Source organism: Sceloporus occidentalis, unplaced genomic scaffold, assembly GCF_023333645.1.
Source record: "Sceloporus occidentalis isolate IW3139 unplaced genomic scaffold, rSceOcc1.0.p SCAF_16, whole genome shotgun sequence".
Lineage (NCBI taxonomy): Eukaryota > Metazoa > Chordata > Lepidosauria > Squamata > Phrynosomatidae > Sceloporus > Sceloporus occidentalis.
Genome location: NW_028316996.1, coordinates 15,641,022 through 15,659,966, shown reverse-complemented (window position 1 = coordinate 15,659,966; position 18,945 = coordinate 15,641,022). Strand labels below are relative to the sequence as shown.

Here is an 18,945-nt window from a genome sequence, read left to right as displayed (position 1 = left end):
TATTTACAAGAAAACGGTCCAGGTCATTATGTTGTGCTTTGTTCGGTTACTATGATGTCACTAATGTCCCCAGTTTTCACAAAAATAGTAATGTCATTTAGCTTTCATTCCAGGTAAGCCTGTCCCTAAACTGAACCAACTCATAAACACGTCATTATTCTGGTTAAAATAGATACTGCATGTTTATTGGTATGAGTTCTAATTCTATTTCTGTACATAGTAAATTTCCACATGAAGCCAAATTATAATAGAAATGCATTAACTGTTACTTTTTTATTTAAATTGTAATTATGTATCCTTCACTATGTTGTTGAAAAATTGTATTGTCTTCTCCAATTGTTTTGAAAGTGTTTTACAGAGTAAAAGAACTGTACCATTTATGCTTTAACACATATGAGTGCTGATTGTCTCCTTTAAATTAAAGTTTTCCAGCTTGAAAATGTATGGAGGCATTCATCATGCATTTGCACCCCACCATTTCTGTCTTGAAGGAGATCAGCCGATCACACCTCCTGGTTGCCAGTGCGCTGGAGCACTACCCACTCCAGTAATGAAACAGTATTATATCTTTAGAAGTTAATATTTGTAAACTAAATGCTTCAGCCTTGCTATAAATGATGTTTAAATACATAATAACCAGGCTGCTACACCCCGTGGCACGTCATGTTTCTCCATCATAGAGTGTTCAAAACGGTGAAAGATATGGTCACTGGAGCGCACTATGGTTAGGTATTACTATAATCAATCCTCTGACTTCAGGCAAGATTTCAGATATGCTCCTCTTACTAAGCCACAGACATACCTGAGAACAGGTCAGGACTGGCTATCTGGCAAATGCTGGATATGCCCATTCACACACTATGTGAGCATAAAAACTTGTGTGTGGCCCAGGATATCCAGATGCCGACCACACTTACGTCATTGGCCAGCAGCAGGCTTTAAAAATCCAGGGCCGCTCTGTCATCACCAGTCCGTCCCTGCCTGGGAACCTCCCAAGTCAGGCTAACGGGAGCGCTCCCACTTCTGGAGGGGTGACTTTGTAATGTGAGCTATTGAGTCCTTAAGGACATTTCCAAGAAAAAGAAATACATATCTGTAAAAAGTCATGTAAAACTGGAGAAAATTGGGTTTTATTTTGTGTCAATGGGACTGTAGGCTATATGGGCCAGGGATCTTCTGTCCTAAAGTATTCATACCTATATTGTACCCCAATCAAAATGTCTATGATTTCTGTACTTACTACATGAATGCACTTTATCTTAATAAAGCATAAACAGGGACTGATAGACAGAAACTACAATGATTTCTGCTTTGTTTTTATTATTGTTTTATATAGCGCCATCACATTCTACAGTGCTGTACAAGTATAGTATATCACATAATAGTTACAGAAACAGGGCTCTGCACACAAGTTTTAAAAACTAAACATTATGAACTTTTAGAGATTTTTAAAGACTAAAAAAATAACCAGCAGAGGTTTCTTGGATATAACTTACACTGACTTTCTTCAGTATAAAACACCTTTCCTCCAAACATAAAATTACAAAAAAGCGACACTTTGTTCAGCTACCATCATGCCCAGAATACTGATGACAGTAGTAAAATAAGCAAAAGTTTAGCAACATGATCAGGTTTAACACTGTGTGCCTAAACTGCATTTGATCTGTGTACAAACAGGCAGGCTGTTATGGGCAGACTTGGCACAGGAGGCTGATTCAGGGGCAGAGGTGGGACAGGCAGGCTGTTTCAAGGGCAAAGGAGACACAGGACGGCTGATTCAGGGCCAGAGGTGGCACAGGCAGGCTGTTTTAGGGGCAGATGGCTACCACATCAATGTCTGGCTCAGTGAATACAGTAGTAATGGGAGTTATGCTGTACCATATCTGTTCAGTACTTTTTTCAGATTTTTTTTTTTTAGTTAATAAAAAGCCACAGTATACATACAAGTAAAACACAGCATAAAAAAGTATTTGTTTAATGCTTACAAGGCTGCATGAGAATGATTCATAAAGAGGTAGAAAACCATACTAGTTCCACTAAAAAGTATATTTATAAATTTCCACCTTAAGTACAAAACTGAACATTCTCCTGCCCCTTATAAGTTCTAGATCAGCGTTACGGCTCATACAAAATAAAGCAGACAAAACGTAAGTCCATGTTTCAGAGGTAAACACAATAATTCCATGGGAACTGTAAATCCACTATTTGCAGAGTACATTCCTTAAGTGTCATATGAAACTACTTAAAAACGTTGACACTATTATTCAATCCTAGCGAGCCTTCTTAACCGAGTGCAATATAATATACACAGCTCTTTATACTCAATGGGACCTTCTCAGAGGGTTAAATACTACAGGGACCATTCATCAAGCAGATGGTCTTTACATGTAGTGTTTAAGAGATAGTAGAATATATTTTTTGCAATGTTCTAGAAAACAAAGACCTGTCATATTTCTAACATTTAATCTAAATAAATTAGATTATAAACAAGAAAAAACACTGTTCTTCTGCTTTCCTGTAGACCAGCCAGTCAGAAGCATTAGTGAAGTTGGACATTGTCAGGTATTATCACACTGGTAGAGGCTGTAGAATAGGGTCATGATACGACAGGGCTGGGCTGGGCATGGATACAACCAGGACAGCAATGCAGGGAATCGTGGATAAACAGGTCACACTCCACACAGAAAACACTCTGGCAAACGGTGCAAATGTAAACCTATATTAACAAAGAAAAGCATAAATGTTACTGCGGTCAGTATATGTGAATACAAACTCATGATACAGTTAAGAAAGTGACAATTAAAGAAGGTAGCCATCATTCCTTATGATTTTAACCTTGGTAACATGGAATCAATTTATCATGCAACATGTGGAATAACAGGAGTCCATTAGTATTTTAATACGCATTCTTTAAATAAAAAAATAAAAAATGCTTACCTGAAAGCTGCAGCTCCCCCACCCCCACAACAAATTCTCGCCACTTATCTGATTGAAGCAGCCACTCAGTGACACCAAAGTGCTTGCATTGAAATGCAATGGGGGCTTCACCGTTTGCTGTGTGAGCACTGGAGCTGACTTTCATTAAGAATGTCAGGAGATGTGTTCAGTCAAACACATCTCCTGCATAGAAAATCGCAGGGAGGGGCAAATGCATATCTCTGCAAAATCTCCCATGCATTAGCAAGGGGGCCGCCATGAAAATTTAAAGGGACCTCTCATCTATGTGCATTAAAGTGTATATGAAGGTTGGAGTATCCCTTTAAGAGCAAAGAGACTTTTACTGTAGAGACGGCACCATCACCATTTACATTCCAGTGTATAGGAGGCCTGTGCAACTGCATCATATCAGATGTCATGTAAAGGCAGTATCTGAATCCACTCTCTGCCTGGCTATTTGATACACGATACTTACTTTCTGATCTTTGAGTTCGCCATCACAACCGCGACACTGCCTAATAATTGCAATGAAACATATGTTGATATAATTGTTACATTAAACAGACATTTCAACATTAGTCATAGTTCACACGCTCATTATATAAATCTACTATATAATACAAAATACATATTTAGGCGATCAGCTAATGCAGCCATCAGTTCTTAACATAGTTGTATCCAAATCAACTTCATTAGCACTATGTATGTATAAGCGCCCAATAATTTTTGAAACTACAAAATATAATATAATGTGTTACCTCTCTCCTTCATACTCTTCCAGGCAAATTTCCTTAAAAGCATCTAATGGGAAGAGGTGGTGATAGGATCTTGCTAGATGAGGTGCAGACACCAGTGTAAGACCTAGGACAAGAGGGCATTGCTTTGGATCAGTATAACACCACTGGACTACAAGTTATATGTTTGTAACAAGCATTTGCATTCAAAACTGGTAGTTCATTAAAGGTCAAGAGTACTCAGCATATTTTAATTACATTTTTATTTTGCACACCAGCGGATTGTAAAAGTTTATAGTTCTTTGTTGCAAGGTGTACTGTACTCTCGTGCACAATAAAAAAATCACTGAAATGGAACTGCCTTCCAGCAGAAACGAGGGCATTTACACATGGACAGGATAGGCAGAAAATGATCCTGAATCTAAGTCAAGACCAAGGGCTGATTAAGCTCTGGGTCTTTACATTAGGAAACATGGGAAAACTACAAATGGTTCTTATCAGCCATCAAATTTCCTGTTTCTTTCACTTACCTTTGTTATTTGTATGGTTTTTGCCTGACACTTTTAATAAACAGACGTTGCAGATGATTGAGATTAACCCCTTAAGGACAATGGGTTGTACACTTACGGGCTTTGTCATTAAGGGGTTAAAATTGCAGTCAACCTTGAATTGTTATGCAATAATTTGAATGAGTAGAAGTAATCCAATAAACAGGATTAGTAAATACACTTACGACAGACTTTACATTCCACAGGAAGTTCTGAGTACTTGGCTTTACACTGTGGACAGAAGTAGCCTCCTAATGTCAAGCCTGGCTCACTATTATTATCCAGGTGCCTGTTAAAACATACCAAAGAACAGAATAATCTATGTATAAATTGCAGTTTGCAAAAAACTTCAGCCATTTCTTGCTGACATTGCAACCTAAATATGTTGATACCTACTTTGTAAAATTGAACACCTGATGTATTTAAAAACTTTACTCATTTACAAAAACGAAATGGAAAAACGCTAAATATATTCTAACATTTGTCCTGAGTTCAGAAATACCCAATGTTTACATTTTTTTTTTGCAATAAGCACAAATCTGCTAATTCTGCACCCATGTCCTGTTTGGGACATCTTTGAAGCTGGCCAATTCAATTTACCCCCCATCAAAACATACACCAACCAGCCATAACATTATGGGTGGGATTTAGTAGGCAGGAAGTGAACATCTCATCCTCAAAGTTGATGTTTTAGAAGCAGGAAAAATGGGCAAGCGTAAGGATCTGAGTGACTTTGACAAGGGCCAAATTGTGATGGCTAGACGACTGGGTCAGAGCATCTCCCAAACTGCAGCTATTGTGGGGTGTTTACGGTCTGCAGTGGTCAATACCTATCATAAGTGGTCCAAGGAAGGAAAATTGGGGGGGGCGGGGCAAGGCTGGCTGATATGGTCAAAATCCACAGATGAGCTACTCTAGCCCAAAATTGCCGAAAAAGCTAATGCTGGTTCTGATAGAAAAGTGTCAGAACACACAGTGCATTGCAAGTATTGCCATTTTTTTGACATACCTGGTACATCACATACCTGGTTGCAAAAAAGAACACAGTCCATCCAACTTAAAATCTGGAGAGCTTCACAAGCATTACCAAAAGAAAGAAGTCTAACAAACAGATTTTATATTTGTTACCCTTGTAAGCATGGAAAAATGTACATACGCCATGCTAAAAGAAGGCTTTGCATCCTGGTCTGAGAGAAAACCCATCGTATGCTGAGGAAAGCCTGAGGTGGAAAGAAACAAGTTGAAAAACACAGTATTTTTTCCTTACAATGTGGACAAAGGGAGAACTCTGAAATTCTTGTACACTGGATCCATTCCTAGCTTCATGCTAATCCAAGTAGTTGCTATGACAACAGTTAATGAAATTAGACTATATATATATATATATATATATATATATATATATATATATATATATATATAGGTGTGACGTCATAATGTATTGAGACATGATTATAAGTGTTCTACGGATCATCTGCCAGAGATCACACTATAACAGTGCTGATGCTGCCACGACTATTCATGAAATGGCTGGTATAGGCACTGTTCAAAGCATACTTTATTTCCAGGCATCAGTGAGATACTGCATGACCTTTTTGCCCTAGACTACTGTCAGTACATGCCATCAATTTAAAAGTGACTAGGCCAAGAGGTTCTGCTGGAAGTATTCTGGGGAAAAAGGTTTAAAACAGGTTTAAAAAAAAGTTCGGAGGGAATGCAACTGCTAAATCATGTGCCAATGCAAACTGAAAGCTTACTTTAAAATACTCTATTATATTTGCCTCTTATTTGTGCAATTTGATACATACAATCTGTGTATTCTCTCCCATCTTCTCTACTCAAATTAAAACAAGATAAGAAGAAAATGTGTGCTTACCCATGCGGATGAGTGAACACTCAGAGCCATTACTTGCAGGTGGAGGGCTCACGTGATACATGAGGAGTTCCTTGAAGTGACTTTCATCCAAAATCACATGATAGACACCTTATTAAAAAAATTAATTAAAAAAAAAAAAAAAAGGCAATTATAACCTCTTAACGACTCTTTTCTGGAACCTTACATTCAGTTCTGGCATTTACAGATTTTAAAATAAACATGTATTTGTAACCAATGTTATCTGTATATAGGTCCTGTTCTCAGGATCTGCATGATTTTGTTACATTATTGTTTTATTTAAGTATTGGGTAATGGGAGAAAACTTCAGGATAGTAAACTGACATTTATGTTCGGTACAGCCTAAACAAACAATATAACCAACAGTCGGTAGCAAAAAGAAAATAAAAAGTTTGTTTATAAGTGCAGCTTTCAGATAAAATTGCCAGGTTTTTTTTGCTGATTTAGGAAAAATGCAGCTTAACTCTATAAATGACCGAAAGGTTTATAGTAATATCCTGGACCATGACGGTTTTTTTTGTCCTTTTCACTTGAGGACAAATTGAACAATCGGTATCTTCTTGACAGACCCTTCTTGGTCATGTGAGGGTATCCTTTGTTAAAAAGCACTTCGGAAACATAAATGTATCATAACCACCATCAAGGACTGATCTTTATGTTCAAGACATAACCCTTAAAAAGCCATACAAATATTTTAATTCCTTTTTTATATATTTTTTTTAAAATGCGCAGTACAGAATATTGCTCACCACCAGTCTCTCGGGTCAGCACAGTACAGACTCGCACTTCAGCAGAAAGGCCTATTACAGACACTCTGATTTTGCTGGCTTTCAGGCACTGACGGGAAATCAAAGGAAAGGTTTTGTTAGAATACAAAGAAATGTTATAGATAAGGTACCCAATAAGTCCAGAAATCACAATTAATCTAGATATCTGTATCTAAACCTTGCAGATAGGAACTACAAAAATATACACTGAAACATTGTTAATTTTTATAATGCATACATATATTTTTCAATCACACCATATAAAAGTTCACTAAATGCATGGACTGCTACCAATACAGTCCTTGATTTGATTAAATAAGCCACATTGGTATGTATTCATAAAAAATGGGAATTAGTATTTACCTTTATGATTTCATAGATATTACATGGGTCGCATGTAGTCAGACTACTAAAAATCACCAAGATTTCACGACTCGTATGACCAGGCATGTGTCTGTATGAGAAAAAAAATAGAGAACATACTATTTAATAATCTAAAGTTATATTTTCATAAGAGAAAATGAACCATGAGAAGTGGGCTACCTCCTATACCAGCAATGGCGAACCTATGCCACACGTGCCACAACAAAGCCAACTGAAAGGGCCGGCCTTTGTGTGGAAGGAGAGAGAGGGGCGCCATGCGGTCGCTCATGAAAAAGTTTTCAGCAACCACTCGGTGCCCTTCTGTTTCCTCCGTTCACCGCCGCCACCCTCCTCAGCGCTGCCCTGACTTCCTCGGTGGGAGTACGAGGCATCTATCTTGGACGCGGTGCCCACATTTCATGATAAGCAGCGAACACCATGGCACAGCAACGAGAGAGAGAGGCTTTGCGCTCCATCGCAGCACTTCAGCAGGGTAAGTGAACAAGGGGGGTGGGGTTTGATAGTATGAAGGGGGGGATAGATAGTGAGAAGGGGGGGTAGTAAAAATATTAAAATAGAGTGAGAATGTGTGAGAGAATGATTAATGTGTGGATGAATTGTGTGAACAAATGAGTGTATGAATTCATGTGTGGATAAATTGTGTGAATGACAGAAAGAATGAATGAATTGTGTATGAATGAGCGAATGAATGTGTGGTTGAATTGCTTGAATGATTTTTTTAAATGCATTAATGAAGGTGTAAATGAGTGAGAGAACGAATGATTGTGTGAATAAATGAGTGAAATGAGAGAGTGACTCCATTTATTTTTGTTATACACCGAAATCATTTCAGTGCAAATACTAATCCTTTTCACGAACCGACCCTCTTTTCATGTGTTTTTCTGCTTGGGCATATATATGGGCCAAATAGTTATCTGCTAACACTATTCTATGTTTCTATGCTTAAGAAACAAACATAATTCATATGGGCAGATTGATGCACTGTTGTGTACCGAAAAAACTTTGTATGTTTAATATGCAGTGTTGATACTTTGAGGTCTGCAACTTGGGTTTGATGCAGAGAATTGGGCACTCGGGCCCAAAAACATTCACCATCACTGTTCTATACCATTCCAATTCTTTACCAAATTAGGGTTTACATGATCAATTCATTATAATTTAATAATCAACATGGATACCCTTATAAGTGAAAATTTGGAAGATGTACAGAATAGATACTATTGTTTTGCTGGGAAAATGTTTAGAAACGATGGCATATCTACCACTGGGTTTTATTCACTAAAGCAAGAGTTTGCAGGAGAATTGTGGGTCCAACCCCTCACTTTTCATTATGAAAGGCCAACATCGGTAAGTTTCTTCAACAAGAAGGGCTGAGCTGGGCCTACATACTATATAATTCAATGAGTGATGAGACTGACCAGAGGAATGTGCTAAAAATAATTGCAATACATTTATTGCAGAATTTAGAGACACTAACTTCAGAGTCTGTAAAGCCAGGTTCAGGGAGTTGTACAGGGACGGCTCGCCGGTACAGGTCATGTCTACAGCCTTCTTCAGTGCAGTTATATGCTGTCTGGGATTACCTAGGGGGGAAAAATGAAAATTTGGCAACTGCACAAACAAGAGCTCCTCTTTCTCACAGGATTTCACAAAAAGTGATTTTAAACAGCCAAATATAGGGATCCAAATAAACTGAAAAGGGTATAGAGACCCTGAACCCTGCAGTTCTAATTAGGCTTCTGGCATATTCTATTAAATCGGTTTGAGCTTTAAATGTTAAGATATAGCCCAGTTTTAAATGTTCCACTATTAATACAGAACATTTTTGGAATTTCCTTTTTAGTGACAAGTCCACTTAAACAAAATTTAAAGACAATTTCAATTGACATGTTTCATACCAGCAAGTTCTGTCAGCTTTTCTGCCCTCTTATTTCTTGTAACAATGAGGCCAACCTAGACAAAAAAAAAAAGTTAAGTTATATATCAATTCACTTTTCCTAACAGTAGATCCCTAAGACACACAACTATAGCAAGTAAAAGCCCGTCTGTATTTGGGGTAAAGCAATACAACATTAGACTGAACATGAACATTTTTCCCCCTAATTCTGAATTTGTGACATAAGCTAAAGTGGGAAATTGATAGATCAGCTTTAGTGGATAAACATTTTATACAAAAAAGTAGGGGAAAAAACAAACGAATCATTTATGTATGTGGAAATAAGAAAAATGTAAGATTTCATTTAAATTTGGATTTATAATCCATTTAGATCGTAAACCCAGCATTCCTGCCAGGAACATTGTGTAAGTATCATAAGGCGAGATGGCAATCTGACCATTTAGCCGAGTCGGGGTTCTAAACTCCTGATATGTCTGTATGTAATAATGCACATTTGCTTTGTATGTGTTAACTGCCCCGCTAGAATTGTACAGTGCTGCGTAAGTTTTTGGAGCTTGTAATAGATAAAAGATTAATAATAATAGTAATAAATAAACATAACGGGACATGAACCAACTTCAATGCAAGAGAGTCGCCTTTAAAATGTTTTCTTTATTATTCAATTACTATACATTATACTTATTGCCAGCCAGCTTGAGCAAGAGTTTTGGGGGGTCTACTGAGATGCTGCCACAGGCAGGCAAAGCACCCCCACTGATTTCAATGGCTTTCCTGCCACTAACTGGTTGCTTTAAACAGTCAAAAGTGGTGAGAAAACTCTAGTGCTGCAGCGTCTCCTACAGCAAAGTAATTTATTTTATTACCCTACAAGTATAAAATGCATATTAAAGTACATAAAGTATTTTAAATATGCCTTCATCCTTGGAGGGGTTGTGTGGGATGTGTGACTCTCCTTTCAAGAGAAACCTGCAACCCCACTATAAAAAAAAATGTACATTCATACATCCATACATCTCAGAAAATGCATTGAACTATAAAGCATTTAATGCTTTAGGCACCCAACTGGTTGGAGATGAAAAAAGAACGTCCAGACATTAGCTGAGCGATAGCTTTTGCCTCTGGTGGCACCTAAACAGGGCAAATATGCCCAGTCTGCTTTATAAGTAATCCACCCTCATTCAATATATAAAATCAATAGTCTTATGGTAACCTAATACATTCCATTTAAAGCACAAACAAACCCCAAGGATAATCTGTGAGAATTATAGAATTGGTGACATAACACATACCTGACTTATAGGGTTTTGATCAAAATATTCATCCACAAAATATTCCATCAACTAAAAAAAAATATTAAAAGTGTGTCAGATTTTTTGCATTAAAAGACATGTATACTGCCACATCTATCAAAACAGTAAAATACTCTCCCATGCATTGAACATTTATACAAAATGAGAAATACTATACTATGCTTAAAAATGCTACACTCCAAATGGGTAAAAATTTAGAGACTATGATACTTACACATAATCAGCAATGTAATTGTTGGAGCCTCAAAGCTAAATTGAAAGAATATCTGAAATGTCTAGATGGTAAAGAAAAATGTGCAATCCTTACCTTTAATGTACAAGTGAGCCTGTTGGGTTTCAGATCTTGGTCTTCCATTGTTCTAGAACCATCAATAACCACATAAAGGTGGCGCATCTGGAAAAATGATAATACAGCATTAAAATACTAAAAACCAACCCACGCAACTATAAACTATATGTAAGAATACAACCACAAGATCATTTTCACTGTTAGAAATTATAAACATTTTAGCTAACTCTTACCATTCCAAGTCGAACTTGGCCACGGTGTTCGAAGACTCTAGAAATATAAAGCAAAAAAAATAAATGTAGGTGCGTAGGCTGATATTAAATAGGGAAGGTAAAATGTAACAATATTAATAATTACATTTGTATCTGTATTTACAATTGGAGGCTCTATAAAATGTTTTTCTTTACCTTGGATAACCTCTCACTCTGTGACAGCTGTCACTTATGGGAGGGGGACATCAAGCGGTCAGGAGTGATCTTCATCACCCCACTCCTGACGGGCTCTGCAGTAATTTAAACCGAGCCGTGTATATACATCCGCATAGTCCTCAGCGGGCTACACTTTGATGTCCCGCAAGCTGCATTTGGGCAGCAGGCCGCATGTTGGATGCCCTAGCAATATAACATGTGTTCCTTTGTTTTAATTTAGTATAGATCATGTGCATTCCTTAAACTGCACATATCTGTTTTATTGTGATTGGGGACTTCCTACCGGCTATAATGTCATCTAGAACAAAGCAGAAACGTATAATTCAAAGTGGACTCCAGTGTCACACACAGCCTCACCATAGAAGACTGTGTATTAAAGTACCTTGTAAGCAGGGTCGGCCCAAGTCAAAATGCCGCCTGGGGCGAATTTTAAAATGCCGCCCCCCCCCTTATCTACCCTTCCTCTCCCTCTGTCCCTGCCCCCCCCCCGTACTTACCTTTCAGCAGTCCTGGGGCGAGTCTCCCTGTTCGGTCTCGGTGCCGGCTTGTAATGCTGAGCGCCGGAAATCTTCCGGCACTCAGCATTACAAGCCGGCACCGAGACCGAACAGGGAGACTCGCCGCAGAGGAGAGAGAGAGGGGCGCCGAGCGGGTACTGACAGCTTGGTAAGCGAAAACCACTCGACGCCCCTTTCTCTCTTTCGCTTTTTAAAAAAAAAAAAAAGGGCTTGGGGCGGCAAAGTGCCGCCCCTTCAAAAGTGCCGCCTGGAGCGGTTGCCCCACTTGGCTCCATTGTCGGGCCGGCCCTGCTTGTAAGTACTTGAACATACCTTCCTCAACTTCCTTCAATTTTTCCTGATGTATAGACTTTTAATCAGTCCTTGGTCTCGTGTTAGATTCAGGAGGACTTTACGCCTATTTAAGTTCCGTCACTGCATCAGCTGAAGGAAAATACTCCAGCTGTAAGCAATGGAAGTGCTTTCTGTACATGTGGATTGAGCGTCTCACCAATCCCACATGGGCGCAGGCAGCAGATGTGTTCAGCTAAGGGGCTGGATGGCAGAAGAAGAAGTGAAATGCAGAGTACCTACATGCATTTACAAGGGGACCACACGGTAAAATTTAAAAGGAATACTATCATATGCATTAGAGCCTACGATGGTTTGAGTGTCCATTTAAAAACCCTAACGGGCCATTAAACAAAAACACAGCAATACAGTAAAATTTTTTGTTAATTATATGTGCATGTCTGCAATTTTTTTATTGCTTACAACTGGTTAACCATACCTTTTCCTTTTGTCTTTGAAAAGAATTTCATCTATTGTGGATTTAAGTGATCCAGACTCGTCCTCCTTTAGCACCTCCCTATAAACACGCAAACAAAAAAACAGCACAAAGAGGGTTTGAACGGTTCCAACGCGTGCTCGTCAACTGATAAAATACCTGTAACTTTATACATCATTTAAATGAAACTTAGACGATACATATTAACGCATACCATGTTCTTTCATAGCCTCCTTCCCAGCGCTTGGTTCTTTCTGGTTCTTCATCCATGCTTTAATATTTAGTAGGACTCTAACACCAAAACAAATATGTTAATATAACTAATATTTTAAACAATAGAAAAAAAGCTTAATACGCATTACCTCTCATATTATATATACAGGACATAAGAACAGGGCTGATCTGGCCTGCAGATACACCTGTTGTGGAGAGAGGTCCCAGCTCACACGGTGGCTGTATTTTCCTTAAAACAATTCTGCTAATCATCTCCCACCAGCAAAGAAACTGATGTCGGGCATGGCTGGCAAAATGCATTCCACAACATAAAAGCTTGTATGTGTATGGCATATGCCAGTATACGCATTTCTGTACTTAAAGCATGTATTTGTGCAGTTGATGTATGGCAGTATATGTATAGCTGTATACATCCTTCCTGTCCCCATATGATCTATATTCTATACAGTCTCATCACCCTCGTGTTATTGTACTGCGCCTCCTATACCCTCTCCCTCGCGGTAATATTTAGAGTTAATAATATCCCCCCTTCCTCCTCCCCGGCACACGCCGGACCCGGTCCCCATTATTACAGCGAGCAACTGTAGTAACACCGTCCGTATTACCCGGCACCTTACTGCTTCAGCGTCCCGACCTCTCTGCGTCTGACGTCACGTTACGCACTGTCGTATTGCGTTCTGGTATCGAGCGTCCCTGTGACGCGCTGAAAAGGGGAAGTGGTGTCAACAGTGTGGATTTAGTTAAAGGGCAATTTTACCTCATTTTTTATTATCTGCGCGTTTAGTGTCAAACTATTTCACCATAGACAGTATCTATGACCAAAGACCTTGGCTAAATATGGTATATATTACACGCACCCATATCGCCAGGTGGGCCATGCGCGGAGTGGTTTCCCCTCTTGTTGTATAAACGGTACTTTCCCCTTTGAGCTGCAGGTAAATAGCAGAGCAGCTGTTCCCTCACCCTCATCTAGAGGGGGCTAGTGGCGCTTCAGAGCTAGATGCGGGCCACGGATTTCTTCTCATTGCTTTCTCAATAGGAATGTATGTAAGAGAAACGTGCGGTGCGCATACACAGTGGCGACTCTAGAAACAGTATATAGTATATAGGGGGGCACACAAGATACCACAGTCAAACTGGGGGGGCATTAATAATTTCCACCATTAAATCATACCACTGAAAAAACATATATATATATATTGCCAAAAGTAATGTGCTATGGAATGATACTTTTGTTATTGGACAATACAATACTTGATCATTCAACATGGGAAGCCTGAAGCCACAATTTAGTACGACTAATCCTTGAAATCCTTTAAACAACACAATACCTTAACTTTTGCACTAAATGATTTCAGGGCCTAATATTAGATCCTGCTGCTGATATATATATTAGCCCCTGCTGCCCATATATATTAATATTAGCCCCAGTTGCCGATATATATTAATATTAGTCCCTGCTTTGCATGTATAGATCAATTGCAATTCACTTGTGATCTCAGCACTGAAGGTATATATCAAATAAACAGAATCAGACATACAAATCCTGTATTTGCGGGTATACAATAATAATATATGAAACGTAGCATCGCAGGTATAGATCAAATAAATACATGGAAACAGCATTGCAGGTATTAATCAACTGAACAAGACATACAAACCCTGTATTTGCAGGTATACATAAATAATGTATGGAAACATAGCATAGCAGATATGGATCTACAGAATAACACAGAAACCCAGCTTTGCAGGTACAGATCATTAAAGGTATATTTAAAACCCCCTAAATTACAGGCATAGATCACAGGTTGCACACCCCAAAGCAAGCCCTGGCGTCCACATTGCCCACATAGAACCTGGCCACCACCCAGATAACACACATACGATTTGCCATCTTTGTCCCATATACACCCTGCCTGTGCCATCTCGGTCCCCAAGGCTCAAACATCCTGCTAGTGCCATATTTGCCCTTCCACAATTATACATCTATGATACACACAAACACATTAACTCATGCTCTCCCTCATTCAGACAATTCATCCACACATTAACTCATGCTCTCCCTCATTCAGACAATTCATCCATTTAAAGAAACTACGCCCCTTGGAGCTTCAAATAAGGGGCTACATGTATTTCTAGGACAAAAGTTGAGTGCACAAATAATGAAGGAATATGTCGCTTTGGCTAGAAAATGTTTTTTCTATCCATAGCGACATGTTCATTTGTGTCTAGCGCACTCCAGGTTTGTACTAGAAACACATACAGCCCCTCATTAGATGCGCCAAGGGGTGTAGTTCTTGCAAATGTGTACTTTTTGTGCCATAATTTAACTTCCTACATGAGCAGTAATGCCACGTCAAGGCTTCAACCCTAATTACTGATCATTCACACGCCTTTCATATCTCCATTCACTCGCAGAAGCACACACCATACTTTCCATACATTCATTCACAAAAGCACACACACCATTCTTTCCCCTTACAATCCCAAAGAAATGATGGTAAAGGGAGAAAAAAAAAAATCACTTTTACAGCAAAAATAAGTTTTGCAGTAAAAATGCAAGGAGCTCCAGGGATGATATGGTTACTCACGTACCGCACAGGCTAAATGGCTGATTTTAATAATATTTGCAGTTCATCAGGATTTCAAAGGGATCATGGGGTTAGAATTTAGTATCGGCCATTTTTAAAATGGGAATGTGACTTTTTATAGCTATATGATCGCTGTGGTAACATTGGCTACCACAGTGATCATTTAGCTAGAATACTTAAACTTTTTTTTTTTTTTTAAAGTTTAACTACTTTATGTTTAAATCATTTTTTTTACTTTTTTTTTAACATAATTTTTTTAAGCTTTATACCGTTGGTGAGATAATTAGCTTTCTAACGGTATATGTTGGGGGTCTGTAGCTGCTTAGATGCCTGAGATACAGGCATCTAAGCAGCATGCCCCCATATCGCTTTAACTGACAATTGTCAGTTATTAATAAAGTTGCGCGGTGACGTCATCGCGCGTGCCGTCACCGGCCGGATCGGGTGGCCCCGGTGATGCCCTTCAATGTGAGGGGCAGATCGCCGGGGTAGGTGGTGATGGAGGTCCACAGACCTCCATTAAGGTAAGATAGTGGTAGCGACGGCATGGTGCCGTCGTTAGCACCTGACTGGGACTGCTAGCGACGGCACCATGCCATCGTTAGCAGTCAAGGGGACTGTCCTGGGTGGCTCCAAATTCGGCGGGGGGGCAACAGCAATTGCCCCCCTGTAGCGACGCCTCTGCGCATACACATCATATAAATATACGCGGCGGTAACGCATTGTCCTCCAGGAATGTAGTGTATTGCAGAGCTCTTTATAATACTGCCCTTGTTATATAGCGAGTATGAGTAACGTATGTATCTAACAATGACATTGAAATTGACAATATACAGAACCGACAATAACAAACACATTAAAGGGATACTCCAGCAATCATATGCACATTAATATATATAATAGCTTCATGGTCCCTTTTAATTTTCCTGTGATCTGTTGTGCAAATGCATGGGTGGGATTCTGCAGAACCCCCCCACACGCGTCTGTCCCTTTCTACGCCTCTAGCTAAATGCCGTAGAGTTGTTTTCCACCCTGCGTTATATGCGCACATCCAGTTAGCTCCAGCACTGCTGCAGGTGAACACAGCATGCGGAGGCCTATTCGGATACTGATTTCAATGGGAGCATTTTCCTGCCACTGATTGGTTGCTTCAAGCAGCCAATGAGCAGCAATACTAGTCTACTATGGAGGACAGCCTGTAAGTGCTTTGTTTTTTTTTCCTCTATGGGAAGAACACGTATGAAAATACTTACAGTACTTAAATATGTTTTCTTCAGAGGGAGTGTCAGTGGCTGCCCTTTTAAGACATATTGGTACGAAAGTAGGAGAGCCCTCCTCTTGACAAATGATTTGGGTGGAGAGGCCCCTGCACTTGACAAACTATATGGTATTTGAGGGCAATTTAAATGATGCAGAGAACTCAGTGGTGTGGAGATCTCGAAGATGGGAAGGACGAGTGGTTTCTTTAGGATGCTGGTTGATGGTATTAGGAGGGTATAAGGAAGTTGGCTGGACTTTCTCCAAAGCCTTTATAAGTTGGCCGCTACACTCACTGGAAATCTTGTAAACATTCTTGGCATAGAGGAGAGGCCTGGGGGTAGTGCCTGCATAAGTAAAAAGATCCAACCGATTAGAAACAGTTCTGCTACTTCCATAAAATACCAAAAAGAATATAGTATAGATTGTTGTAAACTGTTGATTTCACAAGTATGAAACAACTGATATTACATTCACATTTCAGAAAAGACAGACCAAAAGTAATTTATAAAGTCCATTTATTACAATATATATATATACATTAAACAGTGGACATGTAAGATGCAATACAATACAATATTCAAATTCTAGGTATATAACCCTCAACAATGCAGCCAGTACACACACAATTTACACATTCATCCTCCCTCCATCCAATTTAACAAGCCTTTAAAAAAATAAAAAAACAGACCAAATGGCTCCTTTTACCGATAGAAAATATATTCTCCTGAGCCACTGGCTTTGCTGCCTTTACAATGACTATTTTTTGCCCTCCAGTTGGTTCCTCTTTGTACTACCTGAGCAAATTGGCTATGAAACAGATGAGGTAGAACATTTCGCCTCCCATGCGTCCTAAGCCGCCATTATTCAAGCATCACCTGTCTGTAGTCTACACAAGTCACTGTAGTAAATTTAAAAAAAAAATAAAAAAAATACACACACACACACACACACACACACACACACACACTTTCCACCCAAACGGTAGGAGAAAAACTAAAGCACTACTAGTATTCAAAATAATGTTTGAAATTCCATGTGGTGATTTGATTCTATTTACAATACCTGTCAAAATATCAGAAGCCTAACAAAACTAAAGCTGAGGTTACATTTTAAAGTAACTAAAAAAGTTTATTCCCTACTTTTTTTTTTTTTAAACCTTTGCAGTCCCATGCGAGACCCCTGGTGCCTATAAATGTAGCAGGCACTATCCTCTATAGTATTCCGAAGGAGCTTTACTTTTCTTGTGTGATCAGGCATCAAGGAGTGCAGGCGTGAGGCATGGGTCTCTCTTTAAGATTGCAGCCAAGTTCATCCAATGTTACTTACAATGTCAGTATGCAGGTGTGCGCAGAGTGTACACAGTATAGTTAAGTTTGTTCAGTACAACTGGTACTGCTCAATTATGATTTTTTTTTTTAAGGCGCTTAAAAATATGACAAAGTATAAAAACACTAGCTCGTCACAACAATACAGTTTTTAAGCACCGTTGGTTAACATAATGCATAAAAACTACAAAGATTGACACCGTTTATACTCCGATTTTAACGCCTAGCTATTAAAGTGTTTCACTTTATAAAGAGTAAACACTGAAGGAAATGCTTTGGTCTGTATTATAAGACTAAGCAGCACAGGCCCTGGTACCTGTACTTATGTTAAAAGAGTAAGAAAAATTCAAAGGGCATATTTACAATAGGTCCACTAGTTTGCATCAGCGCAATGTGAAATTCTTTGAGTTTCTCCCAATGATGTCAGGAAGTATTGCCACTATGTAACCTCATCTGCTTGCACCTCTTACAGCCGAGCTACAAGCGGCAGGAGCTCTTGGTTTGGTTTAGAAGAGGGAGGATGACTGAGGCTGGTTCTAAATCACAATTTTATTTTTACAAACAATATGAACAATTACATAATCCACTTTAATGTATTCCTCTAAACAAATCCTTTAGCAGGTATTACTAGTGAGGAAGCAGATACATCATGACCAACTCTATTCATTTAAACAGGTTTATTGCAAAAGGGAATGAGTGACTGTATTCTTGGTAACTTTTTTTGGTTGAATGATTGCCTTCGTCAGTCAGCAGCTCGCCAAGTTGTTGGCTGAATAAAGTTCTCATGAACTTCCCACACCAGTCAGATAACAGGGGAAACGTGGAAGGTTTGGTTCATCAGAACCTGAAGGTTACATTATCCTAGCCTGAAAACCACAGTTTCATCCCAGCTGTGAGAAGTTTGCAGCGATGTGCGATTGATAAATTCAAGCAGACTATCACCGTTCCATCTAGCGTTCTAAAAACATTTCTATGATTCACAAAGGTTTCAAATTGACATACAATCATACAGAACATTGAATTTTGGATCACCAAGCCTACTTAAATAGGCAAGTAATATACA

At 39.0% G+C, this 18,945-nt stretch overlaps 1 protein-coding gene across 1 annotated transcript; it reads right to left on the bottom strand.

The window, feature by feature from the left end:
• Nucleotides 1-2,596: 2,596 nt before the first annotated feature.
• Nucleotides 2,597-12,742, bottom strand: LOC149303083 (general transcription factor IIH subunit 2-like). The gene is made up of 15 exons (XM_089481828.1): nt 12,687-12,742; nt 12,476-12,553; nt 10,994-11,030; nt 10,779-10,865; nt 10,451-10,501; nt 9,163-9,217; nt 8,742-8,847; nt 7,244-7,334; nt 6,863-6,950; nt 6,096-6,203; nt 5,376-5,439; nt 4,405-4,508; nt 3,696-3,798; nt 3,413-3,452; nt 2,597-2,716 (listed from the first exon to the last, which is right to left on the bottom strand). Exons 1-15 carry the CDS (start codon nt 12,740-12,742, stop codon nt 2,597-2,599), a joined length of 1,188 nt encoding a protein of 395 aa, XP_089337954.1.
• Between the last annotated feature and the right edge of the window lie 6,203 nt (nt 12,743-18,945).

What these genes read in the sequence shown, in the direction of transcription:
- LOC149303083 (XM_089481828.1), bottom strand. Translation starts at nt 12,742, where the DNA reads ATGGATGAAGAACCAGAAAGAACCAAGCGCTGGGAAGGAGGCTATGAA. An exon ending in GCCAAGTTCGACTTGGAATG is followed by an intron (nt 10,866 to 10,993) that starts GTAAGAGTTAGC and finishes TCATTTTTCCAG; the next exon opens with ATGCGCCACCTTTATGTGGT. An exon ending in GTGTTCACTCATCCGCATGG is followed by an intron (nt 5,440 to 6,095) that starts GTAAGCACACAT and finishes TTTCCACCTCAG; the next exon opens with GCTTTCCTCAGCATACGATG.